The sequence below is a fragment of the Sturnira hondurensis genome, unplaced genomic scaffold (assembly GCF_014824575.4).
Source record: "Sturnira hondurensis isolate 20B ecotype Veracruz unplaced genomic scaffold, ASM1482457v3 Scaffold0006566, whole genome shotgun sequence".
Taxonomy (NCBI): domain Eukaryota; kingdom Metazoa; phylum Chordata; class Mammalia; order Chiroptera; family Phyllostomidae; genus Sturnira; species Sturnira hondurensis.
The window spans coordinates 2,610,698-2,627,065 of record NW_028079197.1 but is presented as its reverse complement, the minus strand read 5'-3'; the positions used below and the strand labels follow the sequence as shown (position 1 = coordinate 2,627,065).

Sequence of the window (16,368 nt, the reverse complement as noted above, 5' to 3'; positions counted from 1 at the left end):
GGCATTTCAATCCTTCCCACAGTCTAAAACTGCAAACACTCAAATGGCATAATGTTTAACTTATTTACAGACAACAGTGGCTGTGAATGTGTGTATACATTTACTACCCTCAGAATTTTAAAAAGTAATGTCCAAATACGTAGTGTAAAATATAGATTGTTCTAAAGTTACAATGGTTCAACTTATGATTTTTTGACTTCACAATGGTGTAAAAGTGATACAAATAATAAATTATATGAGATATTCAATATCTGATTGTAAAATAGGCTTTGTGTTTCATGATTTTTCCTAACTGAGTTAGTGCAAGTGTTCTGAGCACATTTAAGATAGGCTAGGTCAGGATGTTCAGTAGGTGTGTATTAAATGTATTTTCAACTTACAATATTTTCAATATGCAATGGGTTTATCACTATATATCCCCATCAGAGGTCAAGGTGCATCTGTATGTAAAATTTCACCTCTAGGTAAGGCACTAGTGAATTCTCTTTTCCTTCACTTTCATCTAAAGAGATAGGGTATGGGGAATACAACTTCTTCCTTTATGAAGAGGAAGATCATTTTGTGCTTTTCCTGTGAATCCTTTGAAATTACAGCTAATGATATGATCCTACACATTGTATGACGCTTTCCCCCACTACTAGGCATAAGCAGCAGTTAACCAGAACACAGTGGTAACTAGCATTTTTAAAGGTTTGACTAAGCTTGGTTGGAATGGATGACTTTTAAAATATATTTTCATTTAAATATATTATACCACTTAACTTGTGTTAAGTCAATAATCAATATCCACCTAAAAAGGGGCAAATAACAGAGCAAACCACACTAAGGGGAGAAGGTTATTATAATTACAATGAGACAAAAACAATGCAACCTGCAGTAAGTAATAAAGGAACATCACAAAGCTAAGCAGTTTAAACCTACTTTATACAATAATAGAACCACAAAAACTGAGAAAAAATTGTAAGTAAAAAAACTGTAATTAGCCCTGGCCAGTGTGGCTCAGTTTGTTGGAGTATCGTTCCATAACTGAAAGGCTGCAGGTTCCCTTCCCAGTAAGGGCACATAACGATTCCCAGTGCGCACGGGAGGCAACTGATCGATGTTTCTTTCTCTCCCCCTTTCCCTCACTCTAAAAGCAATGAAAACATGTCTTCAGGTGAGGACAAACATTTTCTAATTGTAATTAAAGAAATATAATTGGATACAGATGACAGGCATTTTCTGTTTATTAAAGACAAATGGGAATACTGGAGAAAAAGAAGAAAATCCACCTCCAAGTCAGCTTTCCAACGTGATTATAATAGTAAGTAACATAATTTTATTTCTATCTGAATGTAAAAACAAAGGGACAAATTATGAAACAATATGTTACACCTGGAGCCATTTGATGGAGGGTAAGTTATTGTAAATCCATATAGTATACTTTTTCAAGTCCATAGGATTTAATGTTAATAAGATTTCAATACATATGTTAAAGGTACAGCAAACAGCAAATAGAGCTGTGGCCTTCACACAGTGATCCATGTGTAACATATGTAAGGTTTACAGCTACGTCCACATTTACTCAGTAAGAAGAAAAAGTTATTACATATTTTACATATGACATACTTATCATGTCTTATATTAGTCACTTAGAAATCAATAATATACTTATATATATATATATATTAAGGTATATTTGAAAGAGTACACATGGCTACAAGAGTATATGATTTTTTTGAAAAATCATAATCTGTTTATGTAACAAATCATGAGATAGTTATGCTGTTGAAACATAAAACAATGTTTTTTTTGTTTGTTTCTTTTTACTAAGACAACACTTTCAGTTTATTTGGGGAAGGCAAATACATTGTTTTTATACCATAAAAAAATTGAGTTTCCAGAGAATCATTTTTTTTCATTGAGGTGTCCATCTTTTAGATGTGAAAGTAGCTCTCAAAATATTCATCTGGGCCCAAAGTAAATATATAGACTAGTAAATATATAGACTCTCTGTTAAGAAAAAGGAGGGCATCTGCCAGTGAAGAGGACAGAAGCTTTGGGAAGCCACCCAGGAAGTCCAGCATCAAAATCATTTAACATGATGCTCAAACAGTGGGTCTAGGGACAGAGTGCAGGGGAACAACTGGTTACAAACAAAATCACTGAAAACAAGGCCTAAATCCACCAGCCTGTTCAGTCAAAATGGCTGACCCAGTAGCCCAGATAAATATTTTAGCAAATTAAATGATTTAGAGGTGGCATGCCCTTCATCAAAGTAGAATCAATGAGAGATTCCAGGTCCAAGGACTACTTGAGAAAGCTTTACTTCATGGACCATTCCAACATGTTGGATCGGCATGCCAAGAATCCCACCTGATATTCTATTATCAGGTTTCAGTGTGGGAATAACAAGTTTAATATTTTTTTTGTCTTACAACTCTGACTATACAAAGGGACTTCTACATCTTTCTGGATGTGTTTAATAAAGGTTGGTTTGTAATAACTTTGGGGGCATGTATACTAGCAAACAGCACTTTATGCAACATCCCTTGTTATTGCTAACTCGTAAATATTAAATGTTTGGGGGATGACTTATATTTGGACATGATAGTGGCCGTCAAGGCCATGCACTGATATCCTGGAGAGCACAATCCACAGTGATGCTGCCACCTGTGACAGTAATGTTTATTTCCTCAGTGCCAGTGACAAAAGAAAAACGATTGGGAGGCAAGTGTGAATAGGACATCTACTAAATGTAGTGAAGAAATTCCACAGACCTAAAGAAACTATCAAAAGGAGGAATGAAATAGTTTTATAGCATAAAATAAACCCTACTTCTGATAAAACACAAATCAGCTTGAATTTGTGAATAATCAATAGGATTCAAAGTGACTATTTCTTTTAAGATTTTATTTATTTATTTTTAGAGAGAGGGGATGGGAGAGAAGTATCAATGTGAGAAGCATACAGATTGCTTGCCTCTTGCTCAAAGGGACTATTTTCACTTGCAACCTCATTCTTAGCATTTTCCCAGAATCCTTACTCCTGGGGGGAAAGCAGGGCAAAACATGGCCAAAGGGAGAAACCACCATTTTTCTTTGACAGTTAACTAAACAATATTTTAAAGACCTAATCATTTGAAACCGAATCAAAACTTATTTGTAAAAACAAGTTCATCAATGTTCATATTATGTCCTTACTGAAAACTTTATCTTCAATATAAAATCTTAGCAGAAATTTACTGATACTGATGATTATATACACATGCTTACCTTGTGCTGGTATCTAGTATCAAATGCATGTTTTATCAAAAGATTCTTTACAACAGAGATAGCTGTATATCTGATCTCATAATTGTCTTGCAGAGCAATGGAGGTTTCTCTCAGAAGTAGACCAACCAGGAAGTGATGCTTGCAATACTCATCTGATAAACTGTATTCAAGATTTGAATCTGCAGTACAATGAAATTTAAAACCCATCCATAAAAATATTCAAAAATTATTTTAATATTGAAATGCCATATTTATTATTCAGTAATTATGTGATCATGCTAGCAAGAGCTATTCTTTTATTATTAATAAACCTGAACAATTATTTTATCATATAGAATGAGCATGCAAAATTTTACAAGACAGGGGCACTCATAATTAGGGCTAGATAAAAGCCTTAGTGATAATTTCAATGGGTAGGATAGTCTCTAGATTTTTTTTCCCTCTAGATTTTTTTGAACTCTTAGGATAGAACCTAGAATGAAAGGATCCCATGGCAATACCTTAACACATTTCTTTGTCATCTGATGAAACTAGTTACAAGTACAAATAGTTATATACTAGTACAAGTACATAATTTGATATGACAATACTTAATTTACTCATCTGTTTATACTTGTAAATTAGGAAAAGGAAGAGAAACTAGACAACTGAATCATTCTAACAGTACTAACTATTGGCTGTTCTACGTTCTAGTACATGTTACATACTGACCTGAATACAATGGGATAAAAGAGCAGTAAGAAAAGCAGCCTCACCTCACTCCAATTCATCATGACACAAATACAATTCTTTTATTTCACCAAATCTACACTTCAAACTATGTCTTCCACTCCCTATTACAGCCTCAATCCATTTTCAATCTTAGCTATTAATATCCTAGTTGGGACTTGCCTTATAACTTTCTTAGCAGGGATTGTGATCAAGCTTATTCTACAGTAGGTTTCTACCATATTTCCTCTAGCCTATTGTTTAATTTAGTTAGGCCATAAAGCCAAAGGATACATTTTCTGTTATGTTTTTCAGCCTCTTTTGCACTTAATATAATGCTTTGCATTCAGTTAGGAGCTAATAAATGCTGTGAATAGCCCAATTAAATCGGAAATCCTGATGATCTGCCCACCCCTTCTTTTCTCTGAGCTCCTCATAGCTATTAATAAATATTGGGAGAGGAATGTGAGCTATACATGTCCAAAATCTAGTAAGAGAGTGGCTGAATACTTTCCCTCCATTTTCACTGGCTGTAATTCAATCACTAAAACCACTGGTCAGCAGCTACTCCTAGAAACCAAAACAGCTGATTTTCTTCCTGCTATTGCTCAAGCTCTTTGTGAATCCCCATCACTTTCTAGGCACAAGGGCCAGTACTGACTTACCTGGGTGGCCTTATCTGGATACATTGTGCAATGCTAGTGAGTTTTTCACTTCAGTGGTTTAAATAAATCTAATCAGATGAACTCATCCACAGCTTCAAAACTGCACCCAGGCAGTCATGACACAAGGTCAGAGAGAAGAGCAAGGCAAGCATGGGAGATGACACATACTTAAAGGACAGCTCCCCAGTATTCCTATGCTGGCTTGCGTTGGAACTTGTTTTCTGATGACGGTATTTTAAAGTTGATTCCTCTAGCAATCAACACTCAAGCTTATTTTAAAAGCAAACAAACACACCACCTCACTCATTTTCAGGGTACATTAACCAAACCCTCCTCTTGGCTAGGGAGGATTTGAAAAGCAAACAAAGTCCCCGTCCACATTATACATTCACCAAATCAACTGTTTTTAAAGAAAGCAAACTACTTTAGAGTGAACCGAGTTAAACCTACCTACTGAAGTCAAACGGTCCACCGCAAATGAAAAAAAATCTAATTAATATATGAAAAGAAAAGGGACAAATAAAAAACACAGTAACATAAGAATAGTGCTACACAACAAAGCATTCAATAAAATTAGCAATGGAGATAACTGAAGTTACTTCAAATTTAATACATACATATTACTACTTTATTGTCTTTATACATTTCTCTTGATGCTTCTTTTAGCAGAAGTACATTTATATGGCTTTCTTAATTCAGCTCATAAGAGTCCAAACACTACTACAGAGAACAATTTTACTAATATCTAACATCTGTATCTGTGTTTAAGCAACAATCTACGTAGCACACCAGATTTCTTCATGCTACCTATGCTACCACAGTAACACTATTAAGAAAATGCAGAATACCATCAACAAATCTACCTTCAGGTAGTAACAATTCTGAGGTTACCTTTAAACTGACTGGTTTAACCAGAAAATACAATATTATACTGCACTAAGGCTAGCAAAAAAGGGGAAACACAATTCCAAATGATGGAAAAGACAAACACCTACCTTGAACTCGCTGAAGTTTAGGCTTTGCAAATGCCATTGGCAAATTCAGAGGAATGTAATGTTCGTGGTTGCAAACTGTTTGCAGAAATTCAAACTTGTATTCAGCTAGAACCTAAATGAAAGGAAATTATGCATGAATTCATATTCAGTAGGCATGTACTATTTTAATAATTGCATACAGAGCATTATTTTTCAAAACAGAAGGGGTCAGTATTTTAAGCACACTTGGAGAGGAGAGCTATGCAGGAAAGAGTTAACATTAACAGGCCCAAGACTAGTGTCCTTAAAGACTGGGTGGTTGTTGGCTAGCATTTGGGAAATTGGATTTAGAAACATTCCCTACATGATAAGGGTGTACCTTTAGTGTCAGCCTGTTCAAACTGTCTGTACAAACAATGTGATTTATGGTGAACACCTGTTGTGCTTTCCTTTCCAAGACTCTGGAATTTTGACCAGCCTCCAATACACGAACTGTCCCCAGTAACAACCCTAAACCCCAAATGGGCTTCGCTGAAGAGAAATATTGCACATGTGTGGCTGCATTTGCACTGCTGGAGAGAAGGGGTGCTGTGTGACCCTCCACAGGAGGAAGGGCATGCTCAGGAAGCTTGCGCACAGATTGCCAAGGGTTCCCCTCGATATCTTTTCCCCTTACTGATCCAGCTGAGCATCCTTGCTGTGTCACCGTAATGAATCTTTGCTGTGAGCACACCTCTGTGTTGAGTCCTATGAGTCTTTCTGTCAAACCACCAAACACGTGGGTGGTCTTGAGGGATCCCCAGAATACTGGCAATAATCCCTTCTTTAAAGTATAGCTACACTCCAAGTATCTAAATGAAAACAGCAGTTCCAAATCCTCCAGTGGACAATAAATGTCACCCTTGGTCTCACACTCTATAATGTCTCACATCTACTATAGTTAGGTCCTTGTACCTTACCTTAGGATCTTTGGGGCTGAATCCAGATATATAGTCATTTATCAAATTGAAAACAAATCCTCTATCCATTAAGGACAAGCAGCGCTGTAGAAACCAAATCAAAATGAACAGTCAGCTGTATATGGCTAAGTCTGTCAAGTATAAGTTTTTAAAATCTTTTAAATTAGTTCCACATGTATGGATAACATTTTCTCTTTTCCAGATAATAGAAAACAGCTTTCAGAACATTAGGTGACCTTAAAGAAAGAGACAAAGGGCAAGTGATTTATCACAGAGACTGGAACACCACTGTACAATGTAGAAATAAAACTACATATATATAGTTTTTATATATATATTTACTTCTTTATAAATATATATATATAGTTATATATATATATATCTGTATACATATATCCACATATATGTAATCTATTTGGCTGTAGAGCCTCAGTTTGGTCAACTCTCAAAGGTAAAGTGGCCATTTAGCTACTGAAAGTAACGCTTGCCTATGTAAGCATTTCAGATGAAATGATAAGTTTTTCTTTGTACCTTGTGAAGTCTTGGTTGTAAAAACATTCTTCCTTTGTCAACTAATGTCTACCTAATCCTGCCCATTCTTCAATATTCTGGTGAAGTTCCATCTTCCTTAACCACCTTGGTCTACAGGTTCTTTTGAGCACTTTATTCTTACTAGTTTATATTTACTTACTGTTTTCCTGTGTTTTCACCTAGACAGGACAATAGGAACTATCTCTCTTTCTTTATGTTCTCCGTAACACCTAGAACAGGGGTGTCAAAGTCATTTTCACTGGGGGGGACATCAGCCTCATGGTTGCCTTCAAAGGGCTGAATGCAATTTTAGGACTGTATAAATGTAACTACTCCTCAACGGTTAAGGATTTGAAATTACACATTTAGCCCTTTGAAGGCAACTGTGAGGCTGATGTGGCCCCCAGTGAAAATGACTTTGACACTCTTGACCTAGAATATTCCTGTGAAATAGATGGAACTCAATATTGATTAACCAGCTGTCTGCATCTCACTTCTCCCCTGTCCTTTCAACTCCTCCTGCCACTACCCTAGGTTGCACCCTTATCACCTCTTAATTTCTTGAGGTAGGCTTCTATTCACTCATTCAACCAACAGAACATTTGGAGGATCTACTGTGTTTGAGACAATGTATCACATTCTAGAGAAACACAAAGGTGATTAAGACATGGTCTTTACCCTTGTCCAATAGTAAAGAAAACTAATTAAAATACAGCACAATAAGGGTAAAAGCAGAATGGTTTTACAGACATTCCATGGGAAGGTTAGGGAAGAGCTGAGTTTCTAAAAGATGAGTGGACTCTACCAGGCAGACAAGGGAGAGGGATTAATCTTCTATTTGGTAGTCTTGACTCTGGTCTTTTCCTTACTTCTTCTGTCATACCAGCAATAAAATTATCCTCAAAAAACCTTTGGTGTTCCCCACTGCATACAAATCAAAATCTAATTTTCTTAGCCTGATATTTAAATAAGGCTTTCCACCATCAGGCATCAGATGGCCTTTCCAGCTCTAAGTCAACGTGTCTCTAAACAATGACTTCTTGTTCATCCCTGAACAGTTTCAGAATGTGGACGTCACATCTTTGCTTATGGACCCCTCTACCTGCGACACCTTCAACTCCTGTCTTGGGGAACTACTTTTTTAGTATCTGTTCATACTCCCTGGTTATAATCCCCTTTCTTGTTTTCCTTTCGTATTGTATATACTTTCAGCACAACATTCATCACACATTAACTTGTATGTGCCTTTCAATGTGATTGCCTCTTGCATCTTTGAGCCCTCACGTAGGAGGTGGACAAATATCTGTTAACCTGAATTTAAGCAAATACTGTTATTAGATCAACTATGTTCTAGTTCCTTTACACAGTAAACTTCAAGTTTAAACTCCATGGAAGAAGGTGTGATTTTACCTTTCTGATAGTCTCCATCCTTAGTTCCACTTTAAAAAGATGTGTGGATATTTGGCTTTTAATACACATCAAATGCTACGTAATAGTGTTAAAACTTTATTTTAACTCTGGTAAAGAGAGATCTTATATCAGAAAAGCACTTTAGAGAGCTGATACCTGGCTGTGAATTTTTAATAAAATGAGGGTAATGTTAGACATCTAAATTGCTTTAATGCATTATTGACAGTTGACTTCTTAAGGTAAGATTGATACATGAAGAGATTGGACAAGCAGGGGAGTGGAAAGAAGCAAATAAAACTAAGTGCACTACAAACCTATGCCCCTTCTCTGCAACGAATCAAATGGTATTGTTACCCACCTTACAACACTGCATTCTAGTATTGCCCCTTACATACTAATAACAAAAATATAATGATCAATGCACTGTCTTCCATAAGTATAAAACTTTCTGATACCTCTCAAACATAATAATCTCACTGACCAAAATTAACAATTTGCATCTACATGTTTTAACACCATGTAGACTATGGTTATATGACCACACAAGTTGCTTTAATGCAAGAGATCCAACTTCGAAAGGCCAACAGGGATCAGAGAAATGATGCAAATGCAAAAAGAGAGTAAAAGGTACGCTAAGGAGTGGTGAGGATTTTGGCAACCTATCTAAAGGCACTCAAATTAATATATTTGAAAAACCACCATGTGAAATAAGCAAAGCATGCCTCTAAATAAGCCCACCTGTGTGGTACCTCTGATTTAATTAATTGGACATTTTAATGGGAGGGGAAAAATCAAACTTTGGCTCTTTAACTAAATTGATAAAACAATTCACTTACAAGTTACTCCAGCAGTGTTATAAAGACCTAGCTGAATCTCTAGAAATTAGGTAACTTTTTCCTTTGGCTTTAAAGATAATATTGGTGGAGAATAGTTTCTTACCATGTTTTGGTTGCCTTTAACTCACCTTCAGGAAGCTAGCCAAACTATAATTGACATTTCTGGACTCATCAGGAATCTCCGCATAACGAATAGTCACATGGGGAATTATTGCAAGAAGCAAAGAATGTAAGACATGGTGATATGTCTCAGGAAATCTCTGGCCTCTGGGAAGCTTAAGTTAAATTGGCATAGAGAAAAGTCAGAGTTCAAAAAGGTCTAAATCAATTGTCATTTTTATTTTCACAACTTAAAAGTGATATATTTTACATCATTATGGGAACTATCTGGACATCTTATAATATACGGTAGGTAATCGGCTGAAATCATCAACAAGAGCAGGTCATTTGCTCTGGCTGGGTAGCTCAGTTGGTTGGAATGTCATCCCATACCCCAAAGGTTGTGGGTTCAATCCCTGGTCAGGGCACATACTTAGGTTGTGGGTTCGATCCTTCATTGGGGCACATGAAGAATGTAACCAAGTGCTTCCTCACTCACTCACTCTCTCTCTCCCTCAACTCCGTTCCCCCTTCTCTCTCGCTAAAAGTAATAAACATATCAGTTAATAATTAAAATACGAGTAAGTCGTTCATTCTGACATAATTTTAGAATCGTTCCTCAGATGCAGACAAATTCCAGCTTTTTAAAAAGATTTTATTTATTTATCTTTAGAGGGGAAGGGAAGGAGGGAAGGAGAGAAATATCAATGTACGGTTGCCTCTTGTGCGTCCCCTGCCAGGAACTGGTCTGCAACCCAGGCATGTGCCCTGACTGGGAATCGAACCGCAATCCTTTGGTTCGCAGGCCCACGCTCAGTCAGCTGACCTACACCAGCCAGGGCCAAATTCCAGCTTTTAATTCCAATTTTCCCTGACACACAAAACATAGATGCATCATCCATGCATCTAAAATTCAGCAAACCCTTTCTCTGAAAATCATAATTACAATAATACATATGAAAATATTTGGTATTTTACAAGTGTTGTCTTTACAATTCTATCACTAAGAAAATTACTTTGTACCTTAAAAAGTTTGAAAACACAACTAAATGTCTATACTACATTCCAAAAACACATCTATTACATAAAGTATTTTCAACCTTGTACATGCCTTAGACCTTTTTAAAAGAAAGTGTATTTCTGATTTGGTACTTGTTCTTCCAAATGAATATTTTCAACAAAGACATTTTTAAACCAAAGACAAATAAATAGAAAGCTTCAAAGATAATGCAGTTTACATGGCAAATACGTAATAGTAAAGAATCTAGGTGGCAGAGTCTGTCAAGATTAGACTTTAAAAAACATGAACTGTCAATGTCAGAGCTCAGATTTATGCAATGCATTTTAAATTTATTTTATTTCTCAATTACAGTTTACATTCAATATTCTTTTATATCAATTTTATGTGTACAGCATAGTACTTAGATAATCATATACTTATAAAGTTTTCTCAACACCCACCTGACACCACACATAGTTATTACACTATCACTGACTGTATTCCCTATGCTGCACTTTGCATCCTTGTTACTGTTTTGTAACTACCAACTAATACTTCTTAATCCCTTCACCTTTTCCCACCCAGTCTCCTACCTACCCCTCCCCTCTGGCAACTGTCTGTCTGTTCTCTGCGTCTCTGAGTCTGTTTCTATTTTATTTGTTCATTTATATTGTTACTCATATTCCACATATTAATTGAAATCATACACTATTTGTCTTTCTCAGACTAGCTTATTTCTCTTACCATAATACTCCCCAGGTCTATCCATACTGTTGCAAAGGGTAAGATTTCTTTCTTTTTATGGCTGTGTATTCCATTGTGTAAATAAATCATAGCTATTTTACCCACTCATTTACTTACTGATGGCCATTTGGTCTGTCCCCAGATCTTGGCAATTGTAAATAACACTACAATGGACACAGGAATGCATATATTCTTTCAAATTAGTGTTTTGGGTTTCTTCAGATATATCCCCAGAAGTGGAATCACTGGGTCATAATCATAAGGCAGTTCCACTTTTAATTTTTTGAGAGACTTCCATACTGTTTTCCTTAGTGGCTACACAATACATTTTTTAAGAAAAATTGAAAAAATGAAGGGCTAAGAGCCCTTAATATAAAAGAGGATTTGCATGGCATGGCTACCTGTGAATATAATTAGCCTTCTTCATCTATGTTAAGTATTACCCTTGAGCCTACTTACCTTAATTTTATTCTCTTCCAACAAGTATGTGGCCATTGACTTTGCAATAATTTCAAAGAAAAACCATGAGTACTAAAAAACAAATAAATAAAATCAATTTTTAATAGTTATTCAAATTTTGAAACTTAGCAAACTTTAACAAATTCATGTGTATCTTATCTCTAACTTAAATAACATTTTACAGTGATCCTAATTCACAATCAAAATTGCACAGAACTTCAAGTGGTGTTGGCGCGAAAGGTAAGGCTGTACCACAGAGCCTGCTGTGATGTACAAAGGGCCTTTGGTAAGAATGTTTGCCTAGTGGAAAGGGATGTCTTAGCATGCACATTGTTTTGAATTTCCTACACATGATGATAAAAGCAAACAGACTCATAATTTATTTTATTATTGCTTTTAAGCTGTCTTTAGACAATAAGTGTCATGACTGCCTGTACCCAGTGGGGGACCCAACCCTGCCCTTCATACAACACTGGGGGTGCTCATGTAGCATTGATGATGGCCTACATACTATAATTTAAAGGTACAGGGAAGCCTCAAGAAGACATATCCTCAGACACCTGAAATTGAAATTCTACCATTAACAACAGAAATTGTAAAAATAATGATGACAATAAGAGCCACCATTTGAGTGCCTAGTATGTGCCAGAAACAATGTCTTAAATGCTTCACTTATATTTTAGAAATGAGGGATGGAGGCTGAGAGATGCTAAATGATAGCCCCAGGTCATACAACTATTAAGTGGTGAATATATGATAGGATTCTAACTCAGGTCTACCCAATCCAAAATTCTTTCTATTACACATTTGACTGAGGTTAGGGGGTGGGTGGGGAGGGTGAAGAGAATGACCTTCTAGAGAACTTGAGGGAAAAGAATGCACGGGCAAAGTGATGAGGACAGTGAGGGTGTCAGGAGTTAATGATGAAAGACTACAACCGAAACTGGAGGAGAGCAAACAAGTACATCTCTGGCTGTTTTTTTCTCTGTTGTGTTCTGTTTCCTTACCTTTAGCAGCTTGTTTATTGCTAGAAAGTCTGCAGACTGTTTCAATATTGCTATCATTGTAGTAGCCAGAGTTTCATGTATTAGGTGGGCCTGAGGAGCACTTGGTTTTTCAGGCCGGAAGTTATACTACAGATAACAAAAAATTAACTGTAAGACAAAATTCTCACACAAAATCAACTGTTCAGAAATCAAGCTTACTTCACAAACCTTTATGAACGATCTTAAATAATTATCCAAGCCTTCTTCATGACACTTTGATACAATGTGTAAAAGAACCCTGAAACAACATTCACAAAGTCAGCATGTCTGGCTACAATTAATTACCATACTTTTGATTGTTAGATAAGACCACTGTATCTAACCCTAGAAATACTGATGACTGCCTGAATAATTAAAGCTGAAATGATCCCATAAGATGTAGTGGTGGTTTGGGTCTAACAAGAATTTCCGTATCTATTATGCTCAGGGCCTTGGAAAATAAAATTCCTGGTTCAAAAGAAGGAAAATATAATTTGGCAACACAGAGGGTCTATCTCCTTTAGAAATCTCTGTATACATTTGAATCATAGCTACTACGCAGTAAAAGAAATTGAGTAAGGTAAACATTGAAATCCCTTCTAGTGAGAAGAAAGGAAATACAAAAATAAAACATGCAGCATGTCAACAGATGGTGGGGGGAGAGAGAGACAGGGCATGTACAATGACATGAACTAAAATTGGAAGTAAATATAAAAATTACAAAGTTTTAAAGTTAAAGGATTAGCAGTGTGGTTCTCAAAGTTTAGCATGCATCAGAATCACCTGGAGGGCTGGCCACTCCACCCTTCTCTCAGTTTCTCATTTTCTATGTCTGGAGTGAAGTTCAATGATTAGCATTTTAAATAAGGTCCCAGGTGATACAGACACTGCTGGTCTGGGCGCCACATTTGGAGAACCCCTGAACTAGAGTCATGCTTCTTAAATTTCCAACCAGACTATCCCCGACAGCAAGCAGAGAAGAGCAAACAGTATGCAGGTGTGTGTAGCTTGAGTCCTGACAGTGTCGACAGCAGAAGCAGCAAAGCCAGAAACACCAGCACTAAGCCCATAATGTTTTTTTTAAACCCCCGTTTTAATTGCAAAATTCAGATGCATTTTGTGTTCTGTTCTACAATATATCCATATTTGTTTCATAATAAAAACAACACTTATACTTTCAAAAAATTGATAGCTTGGGGCAACTCTGTCCAATATACGAGTCACTAGCCACAAGTTGCTATATAATTTAAATAGAATACAACTGAAAATTCAGTTTGTCAGTAACGCTAGCCACATAGTGCTCAAGCGCTCATAGATAAATGTGGCTAACGGCTACCACATTGGATAGCAGAAGTGTAGTAGTACATTTCCATGATTGAAGAAAAGTTCTGCTGTGCAACACTGGTCAAGGGCAATGGTTCTCAAACTCTGTTGCATTATGGAATCACCTGGGAAACGTAAAAAGAGATAATAAGCTGAATTCTACCACCAGAGATTCTGTCTTAATTGGTATGAAGTGCGGTCTGGTGGAGGACGTCTTAAAAGCTTCCCAGGTGATTCTAACATGAAGCAAAGTGTTAGAACCCCTGGTCAAAGAAAACATGTTAAGTTTTTACTATGGCTTATGGTATATCTATCCCTGGGGATACAAGTCCCCCAGTCTGAAGGAAACTAAAGAAAACTGATACAAAATTTCTGATTTTCGGGTTCTCATTTGGAATAACCAATTTATATTCAAAATGAACACAAAAGGAAACAACTGGTTTCTTGGTATTACAACACCGAAACTCACATGGTGCAGTTGATAGGAACGTCATCTTCATGGGTCATATTTGTGAGAACTCGGAAGAGTTGCATAAGAATTACAGGTAGAAACTGTATCATGACTTGGATCTCCATGGCATGCAAACACTAAAATAAGTCATTATTAGTTATGAGAACAAACACAAATATGGTATAACTTGCAAATGTGAAACAATGAAAACTTAAGTGATGATAAATATATTCACTAGATCATAAGCTCATTTTAATGTGAGCTTCATGGAATAGGGGACTTTTGTTCATTATTTTATCCACATCTCTATTTTTGGCACTCATATCTTGTTTGTATTCTTAATATTAAATGCTTTACTGAAGATAACAAGTATAACTGAAATAAACAGGTTTTGGAATAAAGACAACAGACTTGGGGTAAACCAACACTCAACTGAGGAGGGGGATGTGTCTGGAGGTGCTGCTGATGCCTACCAGCCCCCAGCATTGGGTGTGTTTTACAAGAGAATGTGGGCCATCAGTTAACCTGGTGAGAAGTGGCAGTCAATAAAGTATATGTCCATATATAGTTGGCTTTACATTGGCACCATGTACAAAACTGAGAAAGTTCTGCATTCTAACACCCTCATGATACACTTCTTCAAAGTGCTAGCACTCCGACTGTAGTGACAGGTGTATTAACATCAAAAGGAAATGCGTTCATATACACCCAGAAATGATACATGCAGCAAAATTTGTCAAATTTCTTTCTTCTTCCTTCCCTTCTCTCCACATTCATTCACTCACTCACTCATTTAAACAACCAGCCAACCAAAACACGAAAACAAATCTCACTAAGCACCTCCTACTACAGCTGTTCAATGTTCAGTGCTATGGGAGATACTGAGCCAGATGAGCCAAGCCTCTGTGCCTAAGGAACTCAATGCAGTATTTCTCTTTCAGTCTCCCTGACTTTTTCTCCATCTTCCCATCCTAACTCTCACCATCCCTTTTCAGCTGAGTCACCTCAACTGTGACCTCTTAGCTCTTTTTGCAACTTCCCTTCAGATGCATACAGCAAGATGTTGACATCAAGGAACTCATGGTCTATCCTTCCAGTTTCTTCTTCTTTCCCATCCCTCTCTTCTACCTTTACGACCATCATTTCTTTTTATGACCTTCTCACCTATAACCAAAATAGTCTAATACCTTTCTAGTAGGTCTCTATACAATTTCTCTTTAATCTCAGTACACCTAACTCTCATTTCTAAATTAGTCTTCCTCAAATGCTGATTAGTTCAGACCACCTCCTCTCAAGAGTTTTTTGATACCTTCCCATTAATCAAGGGCAGTGGGTCTCAATCAGTGGCCACTTTGCACCCCGCCCCACCACCACAGGACACCCAGCAATGTTTGGAGACATTTTGGGTTGTCACAACTGGGGGCTGCTACTGACACCTAGTGGTTAGAGGCCAAGGACTCTGCTAAATTCCTGCAATGCACCCGGCAGCCCATTACAACAAAGAATTATCCTGTCCAAAATGGCAATAGTATCAAGGTTGAAAAACTCTGACCTATGATATTAAGTTCAAGCTACTTAAGACCCAACCTACATTTTTAGCCTTAATATTCATCATCACTCTTCACAAGACCAAACTGGTGTCTTGTGTCTTCACTGCTCCTTGAATACATATCATCATATGCATTCCTGCTTTTGTGCATGTATTCAGTTTTTAGCCAAACTCTGGCCGCCCTCCCAAGTTAAGTTCAAACCCTCACACTTCAGTGAAGCCATTTGTTCACTTATTCAACAAATGAGCTAAATGAGCTTCTAAATTGCCAAGCACACCTGAAAAATGTGGTTCCTACCATCAAGCCATTCCCAGTCTATGGGGGGAAAAGACAATGGACTAAATCAGTGTGATACTAACTATAAACAGTGCAATAGTCGT

General features: G+C 36.8%; 1 protein-coding gene across 3 annotated transcripts in view; it reads right to left on the bottom strand.

The window, feature by feature from the left end:
• DOCK11 (dedicator of cytokinesis 11) overlaps positions 1-16,368 on the bottom strand; it is a 197,707-nt gene that overhangs the window by 72,445 nt on the left and 108,894 nt on the right. For 2 of the 3 annotated variants that reach the window (XM_037050187.1, XM_037050185.1), the window contains exons 24-32: positions 14,457-14,575; positions 12,854-12,923; positions 12,647-12,772; positions 11,640-11,711; positions 9,466-9,612; positions 6,561-6,644; positions 5,623-5,734; positions 5,078-5,116; positions 3,255-3,433 (exon numbers count right to left, since the gene is read on the bottom strand). In XM_037050187.1, the coding sequence (XP_036906082.1) occupies positions 3,255-3,433; positions 5,078-5,116; positions 5,623-5,734; positions 6,561-6,644; positions 9,466-9,612; positions 11,640-11,711; positions 12,647-12,772; positions 12,854-12,923; positions 14,457-14,575 (948 nt within the window). The remainder of the gene's footprint in view (positions 1-3,254; positions 3,434-5,077; positions 5,117-5,622; positions 5,735-6,560; positions 6,645-9,465; positions 9,613-11,639; positions 11,712-12,646; positions 12,773-12,853; positions 12,924-14,456; positions 14,576-16,368) is intronic. The other variant, XM_037050186.1, reaches the window with a different exon arrangement.